This window comes from Ochotona curzoniae, unplaced genomic scaffold (genome assembly GCF_017591425.1).
Source record: "Ochotona curzoniae isolate NIBS_2020 unplaced genomic scaffold, NIBS_Ocur_1.0 scaffold_274, whole genome shotgun sequence".
NCBI lineage: Eukaryota > Metazoa > Chordata > Mammalia > Lagomorpha > Ochotonidae > Ochotona > Ochotona curzoniae.
The window spans coordinates 10922298-10940012 of NW_024467101.1; the positions used below are offsets into that span (position 1 = coordinate 10922298).

Genomic DNA, 17715 nt, shown 5'->3' on the forward strand with positions numbered 1-17715 from the left:
AATACTGGGTTCTGCCTGTCATTTTTCATAATTCTGAATTCTGTAAATTTTATAGCATGTCTTGTTGACTATCAAGAGCATTTACAGCCTGCATTACCACACAGTTTCTTGAAAAACTCAAAGCTAATACATATGCATGGATCTTCTTGTTTTTATTACCTATTTTATTGTTTGGGTTCCAACCTCTTAAAAGCACAGAGTTAAAGGTAATCATGAGGGAGAGTTCATCCACCTCTTCATCCCGTGGCCAGATGTGTTCCCAAGGTTGCTGACCAAGTTCATGGCTAGCTTGGTATTAAAGCAAAGCTTGGTAGAAAGAGCTGTAATCTATCTCAATGTCATGCTGCTTTATACATCATTGAGTAACATAAACCTTCCCTTTTCTAGATGATGAACTTTAAACTAAGAATTACAGAAATGGGGGGGGGGGCGGGGGTTGCCTTCAAAAAGTTCATGGAAAATGTGAATGAGGTCTCAATTTTATAATGTTCTTGCACTGAAAGGGTCTTAACCTTTTAATTCCTATTTCTCCACGAACTTTTTTTTTGAAGTGCACTTGTTTAAAATGCTGCTATAGTTCAGCCAAGTCAATTACATCATTCTGGAAAATGTCTTGATACCCTAAACACATTGAGTGTTGCAAATTCAGCATTTCCTGTGCCACCACAGATCACCGTGAGAGTTCACAGAAAGGAACGAGCTGACCACAGAACGTTCCAAACCCATCATGGGAGCGGAGACTGCGCAGGCCACAGCGGCCAGACGCAGGGCCGCGGGGGACGACCACAACTCTTAGGGGAACCCCGCTTCCTGTATCAGAAAGGAAGTCAGGCTGGAGATGGAGAATGGGACATGGCGGGGGTAGGGGGAACTAGGCCAACCTGTGACACCTTGCAGGACCATTGTGTCCCCAAGGGGACACTGGGACTGACTGCTAAATCCACACGCACCTGTTCCTTTTCTGCTGAGAGGGGGATGGCCAGCTGTGCCCGCTCTCTCTGAAGCCCTTGCACCTGTGAACCCATATGCTTCCATCATGACAGGCAATGTCCATTTCGGTTGAGTCCTCCACAAGCCTCAAGCGGTCCCAAAGACTTCAAGTGAAAACAGGGTCCAAGTGCTCAACCAAAAGATGAAATTTCTGTACTACAGATGTCTATTTAGAAAAAAATACTACGTTGGGGTTGGCAGTGTGACATCATAGGTAAAGCTACGGCCTATGGTGCCCAGTATCTCATGTGAGTAGTTTAGGTCCCAGCTATTCTACTTTTGATCCAGCTCCCTGCCAACGCACCTAGGAAAACAGCAGAAGGCCCCTGCCACCAACCAGGGAGACCCAGATGAAGCTCCTGGCTCATCACTTTGGCCTGACCTAGCCTAGGCCATGTAGCCATCTGGGGAGTAAACCAGCACATGGAAGATTTCTCTGTCTTTACATCTATCTATCTATCTATCTATCTATCTATCTATCTATCTGTGTGTGTGTACACATATATACACATATATACACACACATTTGTAATTCTTGATTTTCAAATAAGCAAATCTAGAAAGAAAAATATCTATTATGCTAATAAATGCCTTTTTTTTTCATCTTCTACCAAGCATCCTATGCCATATCTTCCATGGATACAATAAAAAGCCAAAATCCTTCAACATTTTTAAGATCACAAACAAGGGTCCAGCGACGTGGCCTAGCGGCTAAAGTCCTCACCTTGAACCTGCCGGGATCCCATATGGGCACCGGTTCTAATCCCAGCAGCTCCACTTCCCATCCAGCTCCCTGCTTGTAGCCTGGGAAAGCAGTTGAGGATGGCTCAGTGCTTTGGGATCCTGTACCTGTGTGGGAGACCTAGAGGAGGGTCTTGGCTCCTGGCTCCGGATCGGCACAGCACCGGCCGTTGCGCTCACTTGGGAGTGAATCATTGGACGGAAGATCTTCCTCTCTGTCTCTCCTCCTCTGTGTATATCTGACTTTGTAATAAAAATAAATAAATCTTTAAAAAACATCACAAACAATACACCAAATCACTATTTTTTCAACTTGAAAGACCCGGAAGACCCAGTGAAGCAATAACAACAAAACAGAAGAGTTCAACATTGGGATCACGAGCAAGACTTCCCTTCTGAGATTCTTAGTTCCTGTCAGCTGCAAGCAAGGACAGCCATGCTCATCTGCAAGGTCACCCTGAAAAATAGCTAACAATGCTAACAGCTACACACAGGGCCGGGCCACACTCAAGCCTAGCCCCTCGCCCCCTACCCCAGACACCTGCATCCAAACATGCCTCCAAGTATATAAGTATATATATATATGCTTTTCAACATTTTTGGTTTTATTTCAGAGACAAAGAAACAGACATGTGGGTGTGTGCACGCACACACTGGCTTATTCCTCCAATGCCTGCAGAAGCTGGGACTGGGGCTGGGAAACCAGTCCAGATCTCCCGTGTGACTGGCAAGGAACCGGTCATTTGAGCTACCACCTGCCATCTCCCAGCCTACACAGAGGAGCTGGAATTGGAAGCAGAGCCAGGATTCAGACTTGGACACTCTAACAGGAAACACTGGCGTCCAAACCAGGGTTTTAACTGCTAGGCCAAGGGGCTGGCACAGGGAGTCCACCGGGCTAATCCTCTGCCTAGTAGCTCTGGCATTTTATATGGGCACTAATTCATGTGCCTATATAAAGTGGCTGCTCCACTTCCAATCCAGCTTTCTGCTTATGGCCTGGGAAAGCAGCAGAGGATTAAGCCCCATGGGGGAGACCTGGAAGAAGCTTCCAGCTCCTGACTTCAGATCAGATCAGCTACAGTTTGTGTGGCCATTTGAGGATTGAATCAGCATTCCTCAAATGTCTCTCTCCCCACCCTCTTCTTTGTAAATCTGCCTTTCAAATAAAAAGAAAAAAAAAAGAAAAGTTTCTAAAACACAGCTAGACCAAATACCTCCCCCCAAGTACTTATATCTAAAACCAATTTTGCATGTTTGTGTTTCACCACAGACTTCAACTGACTTCATCGGCTAATGCAGCTCTATAAACAGGATAAGAAAACATGTTACTTTCAGTCCTAACATTAACGACTAAGCTCTGCGGGTTTATTGTAATTAACTTTAAAAATTAATCCATCACCTTCATCATATCTGTCCTATGCCAACTTCACCAGCGTAATGTTTGTAATGGTGTTTTAATGAACAAATCAATAAAATGCTTTTTGTCTTGGTTTTTTTTTTTTTATTAAACATTCATTATTTTCTATCGGAAAGACAGATATACAGAGAGAAGGAGTTACAGAAGAGAAAGATATCCTATCCCCTGGTTCACTCCCCAAGTGGCCACAACAGCCGGGGTTGAGATGATGCAAAGCCAGGAGCCAGGAGCTTCCTCCAAATCTCCCACGCAGGTGCAGGGTCTCAAGCTTTGAGCCATCCTTTACTGCTTTCCTAGACCATAAGCAGGAATCTGGATGGGAAGTAGAACAGCCAGGACACCAACTGACACCCATATGGGATCTCAGCAAACCCAAGGTGAGGATTTAACCATTAGGCTATTGTGCCAGGCACATTTTTTGTTTGCTTGCTTCTTTGTTTGTTTTTTAAAAAGCTATGCTAACCCCTATTTATGCCACAGGAAAAGCTGAATCAGAATGGTGAAACCATGGGCCATGGCAAAGTCAGTGAACCACTGAAAATCTGACACTAATCTACCATGGAAACAACAAAACGCCGATCTTCACACTGCACTTGATGATTGGTATATAAAATACGCTACTGGTCAACACGCAGGGGACATGTGGCAGGCAGGCTTGGGGCAAAGCTGCCTGAGTATGTCTTTCTCACTGAATGTTCTAGAACCCCAGGAAGGAGAGCCCACTGTCATCCCCAAGTCGCAGATGAGAAAACTGGGTAGGAAGCTACAGGAAGCTGTCCATGGTCCCCTCCATCGGGGGCAGGCATTTGGCCCGGGAGAGTTAAGAGGCCTAGAGGTGTCTCTGAGCACCATCTCTGGCTCCAGCTAACGGGCTTCCCTGCCTACATACACCCTGAGAGGCTACAGGGCACGGTCTCAGTAATGGGGTTCCTGCCACCCACATGAGCGGGATAGAATTCTGGATCGAGTTCCTGGCTTTGGGTCTTGTCCTTGCCCTGGACTTCACAGGCATCTGGGAAGGAACCAGAGGAAAGAAAAGCTCATGTTCTCTTGCTAGCTTATATAAATCCATAAATCAACTTTTAAAGATATTAAACCCAGGTCAAGTGGTCAATGAAAATGAGAGCCTAAGCTTCTGCCCATGCGGCCCACACAGACAGGCTCCAGGCTATAGGTAGGAGATATCATCCTGCTTGGGCAGGAGGGGAATACCCCAACTCACTACCACTCAGAGGCTCCCGGAGCCTGATCAGCACATTCACCAAGCACAATCAGATCCTCTTGTTATAAATACTATTCTAAGCCACCAAATCAAAAATTGACTCATTTCATGCTAAACGATGACATCATTCAAGGAGAAGATCATTTTTCTCATTATTTTAAGGATCAGTTCATTGCTCGGGGACATTCTTTCCTCTTACAATTCACAGCAAAATAAAGCAGGTGGAATTGTTGGCGCACTTGACCGTCCCAGCAAACCGCTGCCAGCTCTGTTAAGAAACAGGCCAGCGGAGTTCTGGTTCCCAGCTTCAGCCTGGCACAGCCCAGTTCTGGCTCCTATGGCCATTTGGGGAGTGAACCAGCAGATAAACAATCTTTTTCTCTCCCTCCAACTAAAAATAAATAAATCTTGGGCGGCGGGGAGAAAAAGTCCATTGGCAGGAAAAAAAAAAATTTCAATGAGGAGACTAGCAATATGAAACCTCCACTGTCCCAGAGGAAGTTCCACATGAGAACCCAGACTTGCACGCTCTTCTGGAGGACACACCTGCCCCAGCAAAAGATGTCACCCTATCTAGCTGTTAGGCAAACTAGCTAGATTCCTTTTGGCTCAGAAGTCATACTGCCTTACCTGAAACAGAGTGGATGTCACTTGTTTCTTCGACAGATGACTTTGTACATGCTCCACGGCTTGCTTGGAGAACGGCTTTCAAAAAATCAACACGGACAGTTACTTGAATAATCATAAGATGCCATGTGGTATCACAACACCAGATCGTTTTTACAAAACAGGGACTAACCCGGTAGCCGCTGGTAGTTATCCTGGCAAGCGTTCTTGAAAGACACAGTTCTGTTGAATATAAATAAGCAATCCAAACAAACACTTGCTCCCCTGGGTGCCCAGCATTCTTAGACCTAGGCCCAGAAGGATGGCAGTGGGGGAGCAGGGGCAGAGCAGCCATGACTGACATGTCTAATCACACAAGAGGTCAGATGAGTGTGATGATGACAAAATGTGAAGAATCTTATCATCACCTGATTAAATGCATATGTCTTTCCATTAGCCGTTAACAGTTCTGAAAATGTAAGTGTGGGAGAAAATAAATTTGCCCAAGTGCATATAGGATTTGGAGGACAGAATTAAGAAGGCAAAAGGGCAGTAGCAAAGGGCTCCGTGTGAAAGAGTCTGGCCATGGTCAGAGCAAATGGGCACCGTGGCTGAAACAAAAGCACTTCTACCGCCAAGAACAGCCACCTGCAAGTTTCCCACACCCCATCTGAAATCCTGTCTCCTTTGACACACAAGAAGAGCTTCAGAACCACACTGCTCAGCTCACAACTCTGCAGATCGCTGAGTTATGTGAAAACCAGGTTCAGGGCATCTTTCCACAGAACAACTGGCATTCCCCCAGGAGTCAGTCACTGCTGGTAGGGCAGTGAGGCAGAGAGGCATGGGGCATCAGCAATTCATTCTGCCTCGGAAGTTGCATCTACCACAAGGCAAGATGGGCCCAGACCAAGGGGGCGGGGGCGGGGGCGGGGAGAGAAAGCAAGACATGCTACAAGAAATGCTATCTTCAGCTACAGTTTTCTCAAATGTCAGCCAGCTTCACAAACGACACGATAGAGACAAAAGCGGTGAAACAAGTCACTGGGTGCCAGTGCTGTCCAGTCAGACTTGCTGCCAAGACAAGAGATGCTGCATGTCTAGACTGTGCCACAGAGGCATCTCCAGTCCCCCTCTCCTACCCCGACCAGGAGATGCAGCGCCTGGGGACAGACACCTGTGTCCCATGGTAGAATAACAGGCTTCCATCCCCAGCCTTGGCTCCGAACCTGTGCACCCTGGGAGGCAACGGTGTAGTCTCCAGAAAGTGGGTTCTTGCCCACCAACTGGGAGACACAGAGATGGTTCCCGCTTCCTGGCTTTGGCATCCCTGCCAGGCGCACATTTGGACAGTCAGTGGAAAAGAGCTCTCTTGTCTCTCTCTGTTCCTTTCCTCTCAAATAAACACAGGAAAAACAGAATTGTCTTTAAGTGGCACAAATGCCTAGTACCATTTGATTTTAATTAATTTAAGCCTAACTACAGTCAGCCACATGTAGCTAGTGGTTAGTGTCTTGCACTGGCAGGTCTGGGGACTTTGCTGGTCCACTCCTTCAGCAAACAGTCTTTGAGAGGTCACATGGCAAATGTTCATGACTAATTATTCCATTTACTTCTAGTGGAATAATTTCCTAGGAACCCAATTTATCCTAATGCTTATATTAGATGGTTCATCTTCTTTACAAGAAGAAGAAAAATTATGTCCATCTTTACGTAACTGATAGTGACCAAAATGAACGTAATAAATAGAGCCTCCTCTGGAGGCCAATAAACCATTTAAAGTTTAGATTGACCCATCTTTGACCAGCGACAGTGTTAATGCATAGCTAAATTTAAAAGAAAGCTTGATTTCCTTAAAAAAAAAAAATTCAAGCATTGAGACTCATAGCCGTTTTCAAATTATCCAAATTGGCTCCCTCACATGACTGATTTGTTGCAGTGACAGGTGTCAGCTTGGGGAAATGCATTCTGGACACAATGGAGGTTTTGTTAGTCTAACCAGGGAACAAGGGCACAGCGGAACACAAGAAGTGGGTCCCAGCCTGGATACGCACTTGGTAAAATTTATGCCATCTTCCCTCTATCCTGGCAACACCAAGAGCCATCCCCTGCCAATCAGAATTCACCAAAATCAGAAGAAACAACACTCACATGGGAACAGGAGAGGAGCTCTTTCATGATATAGGCGTCGTAAATCTGGCGACTTCGACAAAGGCGATCTTCTTCATTGTCCAGCTTTTCGTATTCTTTGATCTAGGTGTGTAAAAGTTAGCAGTGTTAGGCTACACTCTTCCCAAGAACCCATGAGATGAAAAGACATGACTGGCAGAGGCAGAAAGCATTGCCAGAGGAGATAGAGCAAATTGCTGAACCTCTGAGTTGATGGAAAGTCACTCCTTCCTACAACTCCGTCACGAACAAACTGCAGGAAGCCACCCTCAACCAGAAACATAAATACGGGCTCTTCCCTGGAGTATTAGCAAGATGGAGTATTAGCAAACAAATACTGCCAGTGGTGACAATTATCTTACGATACAGGAGCCATGTCCTGGCCAGTTTTCCTTTACAAAGAACAGATAATTTAAATGTGGCTGTGACTCAGTGGTGATGCGGCTTGCTTTCACCCAACAATAGCATTCCAAACCCAACAGGAGAAAAAAACGAAAAAACACATGAGGGCTCCTATTAAGAGGTTTCTCTTAAAAAAAAAATCAACAAAAGCAAATATTTCAGGAGTTTAATCTACACTTACTTTAAAAACCCTAGCTTCTCAGGTTCAAAGCTCACCTCTATTACAGGAATATTAACAGAAAGATTACTTCTAACAGCATATTCTGCCATAGTTAGTGTGAGAAGTCAGATGGGCTATTTTTTGAAAATATAAAATCTTGTTTCCCCCCTCTTTTTGCCTCCTTTGGAAACAGGAGTTCCTCCAGGCTTCTGGTTTTACCATAATAGCCGCTGGGCTGCTAGGAGAAACCCCAATGGGATGTGCATTCTACCTCCCTGAGTCCCAGCTGCACCTGAAATCTAAAAAAAGGGTCAGAAAATTTTGCTGAACAAAGTATCACTTTGCATCTCTAATTTTTTTTCCTGAGGAAGCGAAGAAATGGGACCTGAGATTTCAGCTGATCATGAGAATGGGAGGCGGGAACAGCCAGTCACTCCCTTCCGACCAGGGACTAGACAGCTCACAGTGAGTAAGTTCCCTTCTCCCCCCATTGACTCATCTCTCCCCCTCTCTAAGATGGTGTCTAAGAGACACCACTACCACCATTTTCTTGGGTCTTTCTTCTCCTGTCACCACGGCAGGAGACCTCTCTCACTGTCTCCTAAATAAATCTTGCTTTGCCACACTGAAATTGTCTGCATAAAAATTCTTCAGAAACGAGGTTGCTGTGGTTATTTTGTGTCAAATTCCCCACAATATTAGGGAAGGTCATGGGACCAGAGTTCAGCTAAGGTCATTATACCAAGTGCCCCAGAAATCTCTGCCATATGTTACATACAAAGGGTCTCACATGCTCTAACAGGATAACAGAGGGTTCTGGATGACACAACTGTGGCCATTTATTTATAGAAATATTAGTCATCCAAAAAGATAAGGGGAGCTGGCGGGGAGAAAACAGTGAAGATTCTCCATAGAACAATGGACTGTAACAAACAGCATACTTGGTAGGGGGAAAAAATCAGCACTTAGCTACTTAGTACAGGCTAAGCATTCCGCCCAGAAAGCTTCAGATTTGGAGGCACTTTGGACTTAAGGATGCCTAACTGAATTGTCCAAATTGAAAAGAGAGAAAAAAAAAAAAACCCTCTCCATAACTTCCAACAACTACTAAACTAGTTCCAACCATCTCATGGAGTGGCAAGTCAGCTACCTGATCTGCACAGAGACTTCCTCAATCCCTGGGGAGACTCTTCTTCCTCTTATCACAAAAGTGGGACTCACCCCTCCTCCAAAAAAACACTTCCCTTTGTGACTCTAGAGTCTAAGAGTTTTGAGACCAAACCCAGTGTGACTTGCAGGAACTCCTGATGAAGACAAGGGCGCAGGGAGGAAGAGGAGGATGGGAATGGGGAATACGGAGGGCCCACGGAAGAGCCAGCTGGTTCAAAACGTTGAGAAATGGACTGAGACCATCCGAGCAACCCGGGAAGAGCCTCTCTCTCTGCCCTACACTGAGATGGCTGACATTCACACTTCTCCTAGGACCAGGGCTTAGAATGATTAAATAAGAGACGATAAAACATAACAGAAAAGCAGACTGGGATGAGCTGACAGGCCTTCAGAGAAATAAAGACCATCTCAAAGCAGCCTCAATCCGGGGCTGCCAGCATAACCAAAGGACCTGGGCATGTCCACCCTGGACCAGCTAAAGAGGAGAGGTATAGAGAATGGAGTGCCGCACCACATGCACACGTGGTATAAGCAGAAGCTAGACACCAACAGCCCAAGTCAAGTCAGGAGAGACAGAATGTGGGACTGTGTTTCACTATGCTTGTTATAGGCAGATTCAAAGGTTAATGCCCGGGTGCTGGGGTAAGATGGACATGAACTAAAACCACACCTCACTGTTTTGATACAGGAATGTACAGGAATGGCCACAAGGCAGACTACACTTTTGTGGGGTCATGACCCTGAACTTGGTGTCATAAAATATAAGGCTACGTGCCCAGGGCTTTACGGAGGGAATGGGCATGTGGTTAGACCAACGCTTGTGCTGCGAAGTTTCCATGAACTCATATTCCAATGACACATAACATCTGTCGTTTCTTGGGCAAATGTCACTCTGAATCATGAAACTGGCCTTACGTGGAGGCTTGAGGCCTTATCTCCAACTCGATCAATGGGAAAGCATTACAGTGGACAGGCAAAGTGAGAATCTAAAGTACTAGAATGAGTCTTCCACTATCAACAGGGACTTGAACTAAAGTACACTCAGTGGATGCCATCTCAGGGGTTGGCCGTCTTGCTATTCAGTGGGCTATGGCCTACATGCCCAGTGGCAAGTCTACCCTACTTGAGGCCACACACGTCATTACTGGTAACTGATTGTCCACTGATTAACTTGGAGGATGCACAGTCTACAGCTGAACACACAGCCTCACGTGGCCAAACCTTCCCAGCAAGCACTGTAGGGCCACAGCCATCACAGGTTCCCCCTTCTCACGACCTGCCTATCCCACCAACATCCCAGTGAGGGGCTCTGGAGAGTCCCTGCCTTCCCCAGCCAGCTCGAGGCCTCATACCATAGTCTCTCCAACAGCACTCAGCCCAGTAGTCCACTCCTGGTCTGTCTGGAGTGGATACCCAAATGGGATGCTATCACCAAAGATAGAGGATTAGCTTGCTACATACAACATTGCACCACTGACGAGGAGCTGGTCATACAGGCTCCCATGGGAGTTCTTGCTCCCCTTGCTTGACTTCTAAGTCCTTATGTGTCACTCAGCAGGGTACTGGGACATCCCTTCTTCACCAGCCACTTTCTCCCTAGGTAAAGCCCTTCAGTCCCACGACTTCAAATACCAGCTATATTCTGATGACTCAAGCTGGATCCCGGAGATTCGCTTCTCCTCTTGCACTCCACAGATTCGAAATACCCAGCCACGTGGCTGACATTTCTGGCTGAGTATCTAGAAAGCACCTCAAATGTGACTTGTCTAAATAAAACCCTGGATTCTCACACCCTTGGCACTGCCACCAAACATGCTCCTCCCCCAGTCTTTCTCCTTTATCAGGAAAATAAGTTCAAACCATCTTCCCAGTTGCCTAAGCCAAAAAAAAAAAAAAAAAAGCATAACCTTCATTGCTTCCACTCATCTGCACTCTCCTCCTTAGCCCCATATCTGACTCATCAGAAAATCCTGTGTGCTTCAAACCCCAAGGAGAAATCCAGGCTCTGTTTCTGGGAAAAGCCAAAAAGCTCCTAGTGGGGCAATCCTGTAAGTACTGGATATTTACACACAACCAAGTAAGGGTGTTAAGACAGTCATACAAAGTACACAGACAATGGGGAAGGGGCAAACATATATTGTGAGAGAAGAAATTTCTGAAACCAAAGAGTGACAGAAGGGGAGTTTCCAAGTTTCATGTACAAGTTTCTGTTGAAATTTTCAGAGTGCCCCATGACGACACAGAAGAATGAAAGACCATAGGTAGCCCAACGAGGGGTAAAGGGACAGAACAACGGGGACCAGCGCAGGGACAGAGCAGGCTAATCCTCCACCTGCATTGCTGGCATCTCATATGGGAGTTGATTCATATCCCGGCTGGTCTGCTTCTCATCCAGCTCCCCTGCTAACAGCCTGAAAAAAAACAGAGGAGGGCTCCTGCATCCACATGAGAGACTCAGAAAAAACTCCTGGCTCCTAGTTTCGGACCAGCCCAACTCTGGCTGATGTGATCATTTGGGGAGCAAGCCAACAGATGGAAGGTCTTTTTTTCTTTCTGCAACTCTGCCTTGCAAATAATAAATCCTTTTTAAAAAAAAATAAATTAATCTTTAAAACAAAAGAAAAAATCTCCAAATATGAAGAAACAGAAAAATGTGACCCCAGATGCAAGAAAAAAGCCTGGAAGCGAAAACCAAGAAGACCCAGATGTTGGCATTATTAGCCAAGGATTCTAAAACACCTATCATAACCGTGTACAACAGAAGATGTTCATGTCATGAAAATACACAGAAAGGAGCCGCAGAAAAATAACTATGAAAACAACCAAAAGAAAACTTTAGACATTAAAAAATAATACAGCATCTGAAATTAAGCAATCAATGGAGAAACGCACCAGCAAATAACAAAAAGAGAGTCAACGAACTTGTGGACAGACCTGTAGAAATTATTCAGTACGAAGAAGAGAAGGAAAAAGAAAAAGGAGAGAATGCTGAACTGAACATGAGAGGGATAAAAGAACAAATGCTTCATTGGGGCTGGAACTGTGGTATGCCCAGCTTCTGCTTGAGACAGTGGCAGCCCAGAGCAGAGCGCCAGTTTGAGCACCGATTTCCACATTTCCAATCCAGCGCCTTGCTACTAACGCACCAAGCAAGACAGAGGAAGATGGCCCGAGTGACTGGGCCCCTTGTCTCCCCTGTGGGAGACCTGGTTCCTTGCTCCTGATTTCAGCCTGGCCAGGACCCCGCTGCTGGTGCAGCCATTCAGAGCATGAACCAGTAGATGAGAGGAAGGTCTCTCTGTCTCCTGCTATGTCTTTAAGACAAATTTAGAAGTCATTTAAAAAAAATTTTCAAAAAGTTCATGGTAAATGGGACAAAAATGTAAGTTTGTTTTGATGCAAACATTTTTGAAACCTGTGTGTCATTTTTTTCACAATGCATTTTCAATGAGCTTTTTTGAATATTCCTTATAAAGATCAAGTGTATTCATGAGATCAGAGCCCCAGAATGAAAGAAAGGCTGAGGAACACATATGTGGTTCTAATTTGTCCAAATTTGGTGAAAGCTACAAAAACCCATCAAAGCATAAATATGTGTAATCATTTCATGAAAAAGCAAAAATCGTCAGAATGAGGAAGAAATAACCAAGTCACAATTACATCTGTCTAAAGAAACCTGCAATTTGCATATAAAGACACAGGTTGAAAGCAGAGCAGTGTGAAAGAATGGATCATGAAGATAGAGAGCATAAGAGGACTGAAGTACGAATGAATATATGGATTTTTTTTTCCAGTGAAGTCAACGTCAACACAAAAGATTTTACCAGAGATAAAGGACACTTTTATATGGAAAGACGAAACAATCACACACGTACATATACTTAGTGACAGAGCTGCAAATGCATGGGAAAAAATACTGATGGAATAAATGGGAATATTTTAGACATTTCTCTTGGCAAACAGCAGAATTAGACACAAAATCAATGGAAACATAGAAGATCTATCGCAACAAACACCCCGATCTGAGATTTACGGGAGCATTGCATGTCACAACTGCCGTGGTTTTCATGAGCTCCAGAATAGAACCTTGGTTTATGAACCTAGCTCCCCCAAAGCCTGTCTCCCCCTGGACCTAATTTTATCTCGTGCCACCTGTCCCCCGCCCGCCACTTGGCCTACCACAACCATACCTCACCAGTCTTCTCTCAGTTCCTCCTGCTGCCAGTTCCTCCCACACCACGTTAGGGGCTCCATCTCAGCCATGACCTAAATTGCCCTCCTTCTCATCTCTTCTCATTTTCCAGAGACCGAGCCTCCTGGTCACCCAAGTCTCTCTTTGATGGCTCACGGTCTGTCAGGGTGTGTCATCTAACCTGAAGTGATCACCAAGTCACCATGCGTCACGTTGAGTCTTGATGCTGTTTTTGAGTCCCTGCGAAGCAGTTCTTATTCCCAGAACAGAGTCCCTATTTATTATTTTTTTGTGACTTGTTTCTCTCCACCAGAACATAATCTCAAAGACACCAAACACTTTAGCTGGCACAGCACTTGATGTGTAACAACAACAACAAAAATTGGTTAAAGGAGTTTGAAAAAATTCCAGATGCAAACTTCACCTCTAATCTTTAATTTTTCTTTTTTTTTTCCCCTTGGTAATTAGTGCCTATTTATGGGGCAAAGGGTTTCTGCCTTTCACAAGGTGACTTGAATTGGAAACATGAGAGATGTCTGGTTTTTGACAGATCAAGCTGTGACACTGATTCAGATAAATATCTGCCTATGATTCAGATCGCAGGCCTAAGGTGCCTTTGTACTGCAGGAAAGCCTCTCGAGATTTGGCTTCATTTTCTTTACATGATGCAATGTGTACCATCCTACTTGAATATGCGTCACAACACCATTTCTAAAAGATGAAGCTTGCACATGTAAACCAGAAAGAAAAGGAGTCCCAATCCAAATTCCAAAGATGCATGGTAGCTGGGTGTGTCTTAACTATCTTATGCTCTCTTTGGATCATTTAAAATGCCTCAGGGTAAAAACTTACCAGGATAACGATGCAATAGTACATGTCATTTCTTGCACATTCAACTCTTCTTAAATTACTTCCTAACTTCTCCTTTCACCTGAACTATGTAGCAGTGTACTCATTTGCAGGCAGCTAAGGATTTCTTAGTTAACCTATGAGTATATCTGAGTTCAATTCTGTTGTGATCTAAAAACAGCAATTTTAATCTTGAAATATGCAAGAACTTTCTTTAGGGGCCACTATTGATATACTTTGGAGAAAAAATATTCCACGTGACTTTGAAGAAACTGAATTCTGTTTTCATCAACACAACATTCTATCTGTATCAGTCAGAAAAACTTATTTATCACTTTATTAAGATCTTGCATATCATTAGTAATATTCTTAACTATCTATTCCATAAATTCATGAAGGCTATAAGGCTAAGATCTCCTGACAGGATTGCAGGTCTGACTCCCAAGTGTAACTTTTTTGCTTTTTTTTTTTTTTAAAGATTTATTTATTTATTGGAAAGTCGGATATACAGAGAGGAGGAGAGACAGAGAGGAAGATCTTCTGGCCAATGCTATGCCGATCCGAAGCCAGGATCCAGGAATTTCTTCCGGGTCTCCCACACGGGTGCAGGGTCCCAAAGCTTTTGGGCCATCCTCAGCTGCTTTCCCAGGCCACAGGCAGGGAGCTGGATGGGAAATGGGGCTGCCGGGATTAGAACTGGCGCCCATATGGGATCCCGGGCGTGCAAGGCGAGGACCTTAACCACTGCGCCATCGCGCCGGGCCCGACTTTTTTGCTTTTTGATTTAAAGCTGTGATGAATGTTTGGCCAAGCCATTTAAGGCACTCTTTGGAATGCCTACATCCCACAACAGTGTAGCCAGGTTCAAGTTCCGATTTTGCACCTGATTACAGCTTCTGGTGCATCCTGGGAGGAAATGTAATGGCTCAAGCCACGGGGTGGGGTCGGGGACGGGGGGCGGGGGAGAGATGGAGACCTGGCTGGAGGTCCAAACTCCCAGCTGCAGCCTGGCCCAGCCACAGATATTAGACAGAGGAGAGCTCTGAGCCTTTCTCCCTCCGTCTGCTTCTCAAATAGGTACTCTTGAATGTATATACAATGTGTATACAAACGTCTGAATGTTTGTCATCCAGAGAAGGACTGTGAGGCCTTTCTGATGGACTGGACTCTTTGTATCCTTGAAAAGCTTTTGTTTGTTTGTTTGTTTGATCTCAAAGTTGCATGACCATGTGGTTTGTCTGATTTGTTAGTATAGCTCTACCAGCTTGGCTTTGAGTAGCATTGGTATTATAAATCCTCTTTTGTCCTGTTGATGGAAGTAAGTCTCTGAGAAGCAGAATATAATAAAGTTCTGGTTCCTTATCTAGTCTGAAAAACTCAAATCTTGTGCTTGGAATTTTTAGCCCATTCCCATTATATGTAAACAAATAGATTTGTAGCTACTGTCACACTCCTCGGTGTCAAATTGAACTATCTATTTGGTGTTCCTCTTTTGCCTATTTGAAGTAATAAATTATTCTATTTTTCTCTATTTCTACTTACCAGACTTCTGTGTTCTATTATTTAAAAGTTATCAAAGATTTAAAAATGTGTCTTCCGCTGATGACCATTCCATGCAAATCATCACTTTTACTGCCTTGCCATGCCTCCAGGATTTTGAGTAATTTAACTTTACCCACCCTGCCCTGCCTTCTGTGCTGATGTTGTACATTCTGGCCCCATATATGGTCTAAACTCCACACTCTATGTTCCTTCTTGGTGGGCTTGACGTTTACCTACGTTTCTGTGAGCACGTTCATCCTTCATGACGTTCCCCCATTCCTTCCCTTTAGGGTGTATCCTGTAATGCAGCCCTACTACTGACAAATGCCCTCAACTGACATTTGTTTAAACACAATGTTTTTTTTGTAAATGTATTTATTTTTATTGGAAAGGTAGACATAGAGAGAGAAGGAGAGACAGAGAGAAAGCTCTTCCATGTGTTGGCTCACTCCCCAAGTGGCTACAATGACTGGAACTGAGTTGATCCAAAGCCTGAGCCAGGAGCCTCCTCAAGTCGCCCGCACAGGTGCAGGGTCCTAAGGCTTTGGGCCATCCTACACTACCCTCCCAGGCCACAAGCAGGGAGCTAGACGGGAAGTGAGGCAGGAGGGACACGAACCGGCACCCATATGAGACCCCAGCACATGCAAGGTAAGGATTTAGTCATGCCAGGTCCCTGAATAAATCTTTATTCTTTGGTTTGACGGGATGCTTTGCTGGCACAGAAATTTGCTTTTGTTCTTTCAGTAAAGATGGTCATGTCATCATGTCATCATTTTGTTTTAATCATTGTCTATGAGGATGTCTTAGTTGGTCACAATGTTGTTCCTTACTAAAAATTAGGTACCTTACTTAAATAAGAGACAGATAGAATTCTGATTCCTTATGAAGGACTACACTGTTGTATAAAATGGGGGAAATCTGTCAGGGGGTGGGAGTTTGGGGGGTGGAAATCCCAGCCTATATGAAATTGTACCACATAATTCAAAATTCAAAATAAACATATATTTTTAAAAAATTAGGTACCTTCCCTTTGCCCAACCCAACTGCTCTTAAAGACTTTTCTCTTTGTGATATGGAGATTGTTCTCGAGCAGTTAACACGCTGCTTAATATGCCCACATCCCACACATCCCTGTGCCTGGGTTCTGGCTCTGGCTCTGTTCCCAGTGCCAGCTACCCGTGAATGAGCACCCTGGGAAACAGCATCTGATGGCTCAAGTCACTTGTCCCTGCCATCCAAATGTGGGAAGACCTGCACTGAGTTCCCAGCTCCCCATTTTGGAACCTCAAGCCATTAAGACCATTTGAGAGTGGCAGGCGAGGATAAATCAGCAAATGAGAAAACTCTCACTCATTCACTCTCACTTTCTCTCTCTGCTGCCCAAATAAATAAACACAATTTAAGACTTTGTCTTTATCCTACGTTTCCATAGCCCAACATTTCTATGACTCTTTTGGAGCCCCTCCGCCTGAAGTTGGCTGAGCCTTTAGAATCTGCAGGCAGCTACTTTTCATCCTCGTGTCCATCGGCCTCCCAAGTCTTCGTGGCTGTGAGCCGCCAGACCCGCCCGACTCTGCACGGGGACCATTGGCCTGTCTGGAGAGCTGCACACGGGGCACGCTGCTCACCGCTCTTTATGAGCGTCTCCCATCTCTGTCTTCGCACCAGATCTGGCAGTCTTCATCTCTCCCACAGCACAATGTAAATACACCTTTGAGAAAAAAAGGCACTGATCCAGCAGTCGCTTCTTACCTCTTCATAAAATTTCACCTGAGGTACAGCTTCATTAATTTCATTCAAACAAAAATCTTTAAATAGCAAGAAACCTAAAGGGAGAGAAGAGAAAGTTTCAGGGCTGGCAGCAAGTTGCAATTCTACCCCAAATGGTGTCAACTCCTTGACTTCCTCCTCCCTTAGCTTAGAAAAATCGTGTAACACAATGCCACATGCTGGCGCCCTGGCTGTAGAGTTCTTTCTCTAGTCACCACCCCCTCCCACTCCTTAAAAACACACACTAGGCAGTGTCAGGGGTCACCCCGACAGCAGGTAGGGTCACAACCAAAGAGACACACACAGGCACGGTAAGGAGTCGCTGGCCGCAGGTGCATCATGGAGCTCCCGCAATGCCCATGGAACCAGCACTGCACTTTCTACAAACATGGACAAGCATTCACACCCAAGCTCCATTGTGCCCCTTCCTGCCCCATTGCTCCAAGTCCAACTGACCACCCGCGCCTTCCTCTTCTAAG

The 17715-nt window shown here is 44.9% G+C and overlaps 1 protein-coding gene across 1 annotated transcript in view; it reads right to left on the reverse strand.

Annotated features, from left to right (window-relative positions):
* GRK3 (G protein-coupled receptor kinase 3) overlaps positions 1-17715 on the reverse strand; it is a 108094-nt gene that overhangs the window by 42764 nt on the left and 47615 nt on the right. Inside the window, exons 3-5 of the mRNA XM_041003887.1 lie at positions 17219-17292; positions 7131-7232; positions 5004-5078 (exon numbers count right to left, since the gene is read on the reverse strand). Coding sequence (XP_040859821.1) covers positions 5004-5078; positions 7131-7232; positions 17219-17292 — 251 coding nt within the window. The remainder of the gene's footprint in view (positions 1-5003; positions 5079-7130; positions 7233-17218; positions 17293-17715) is intronic.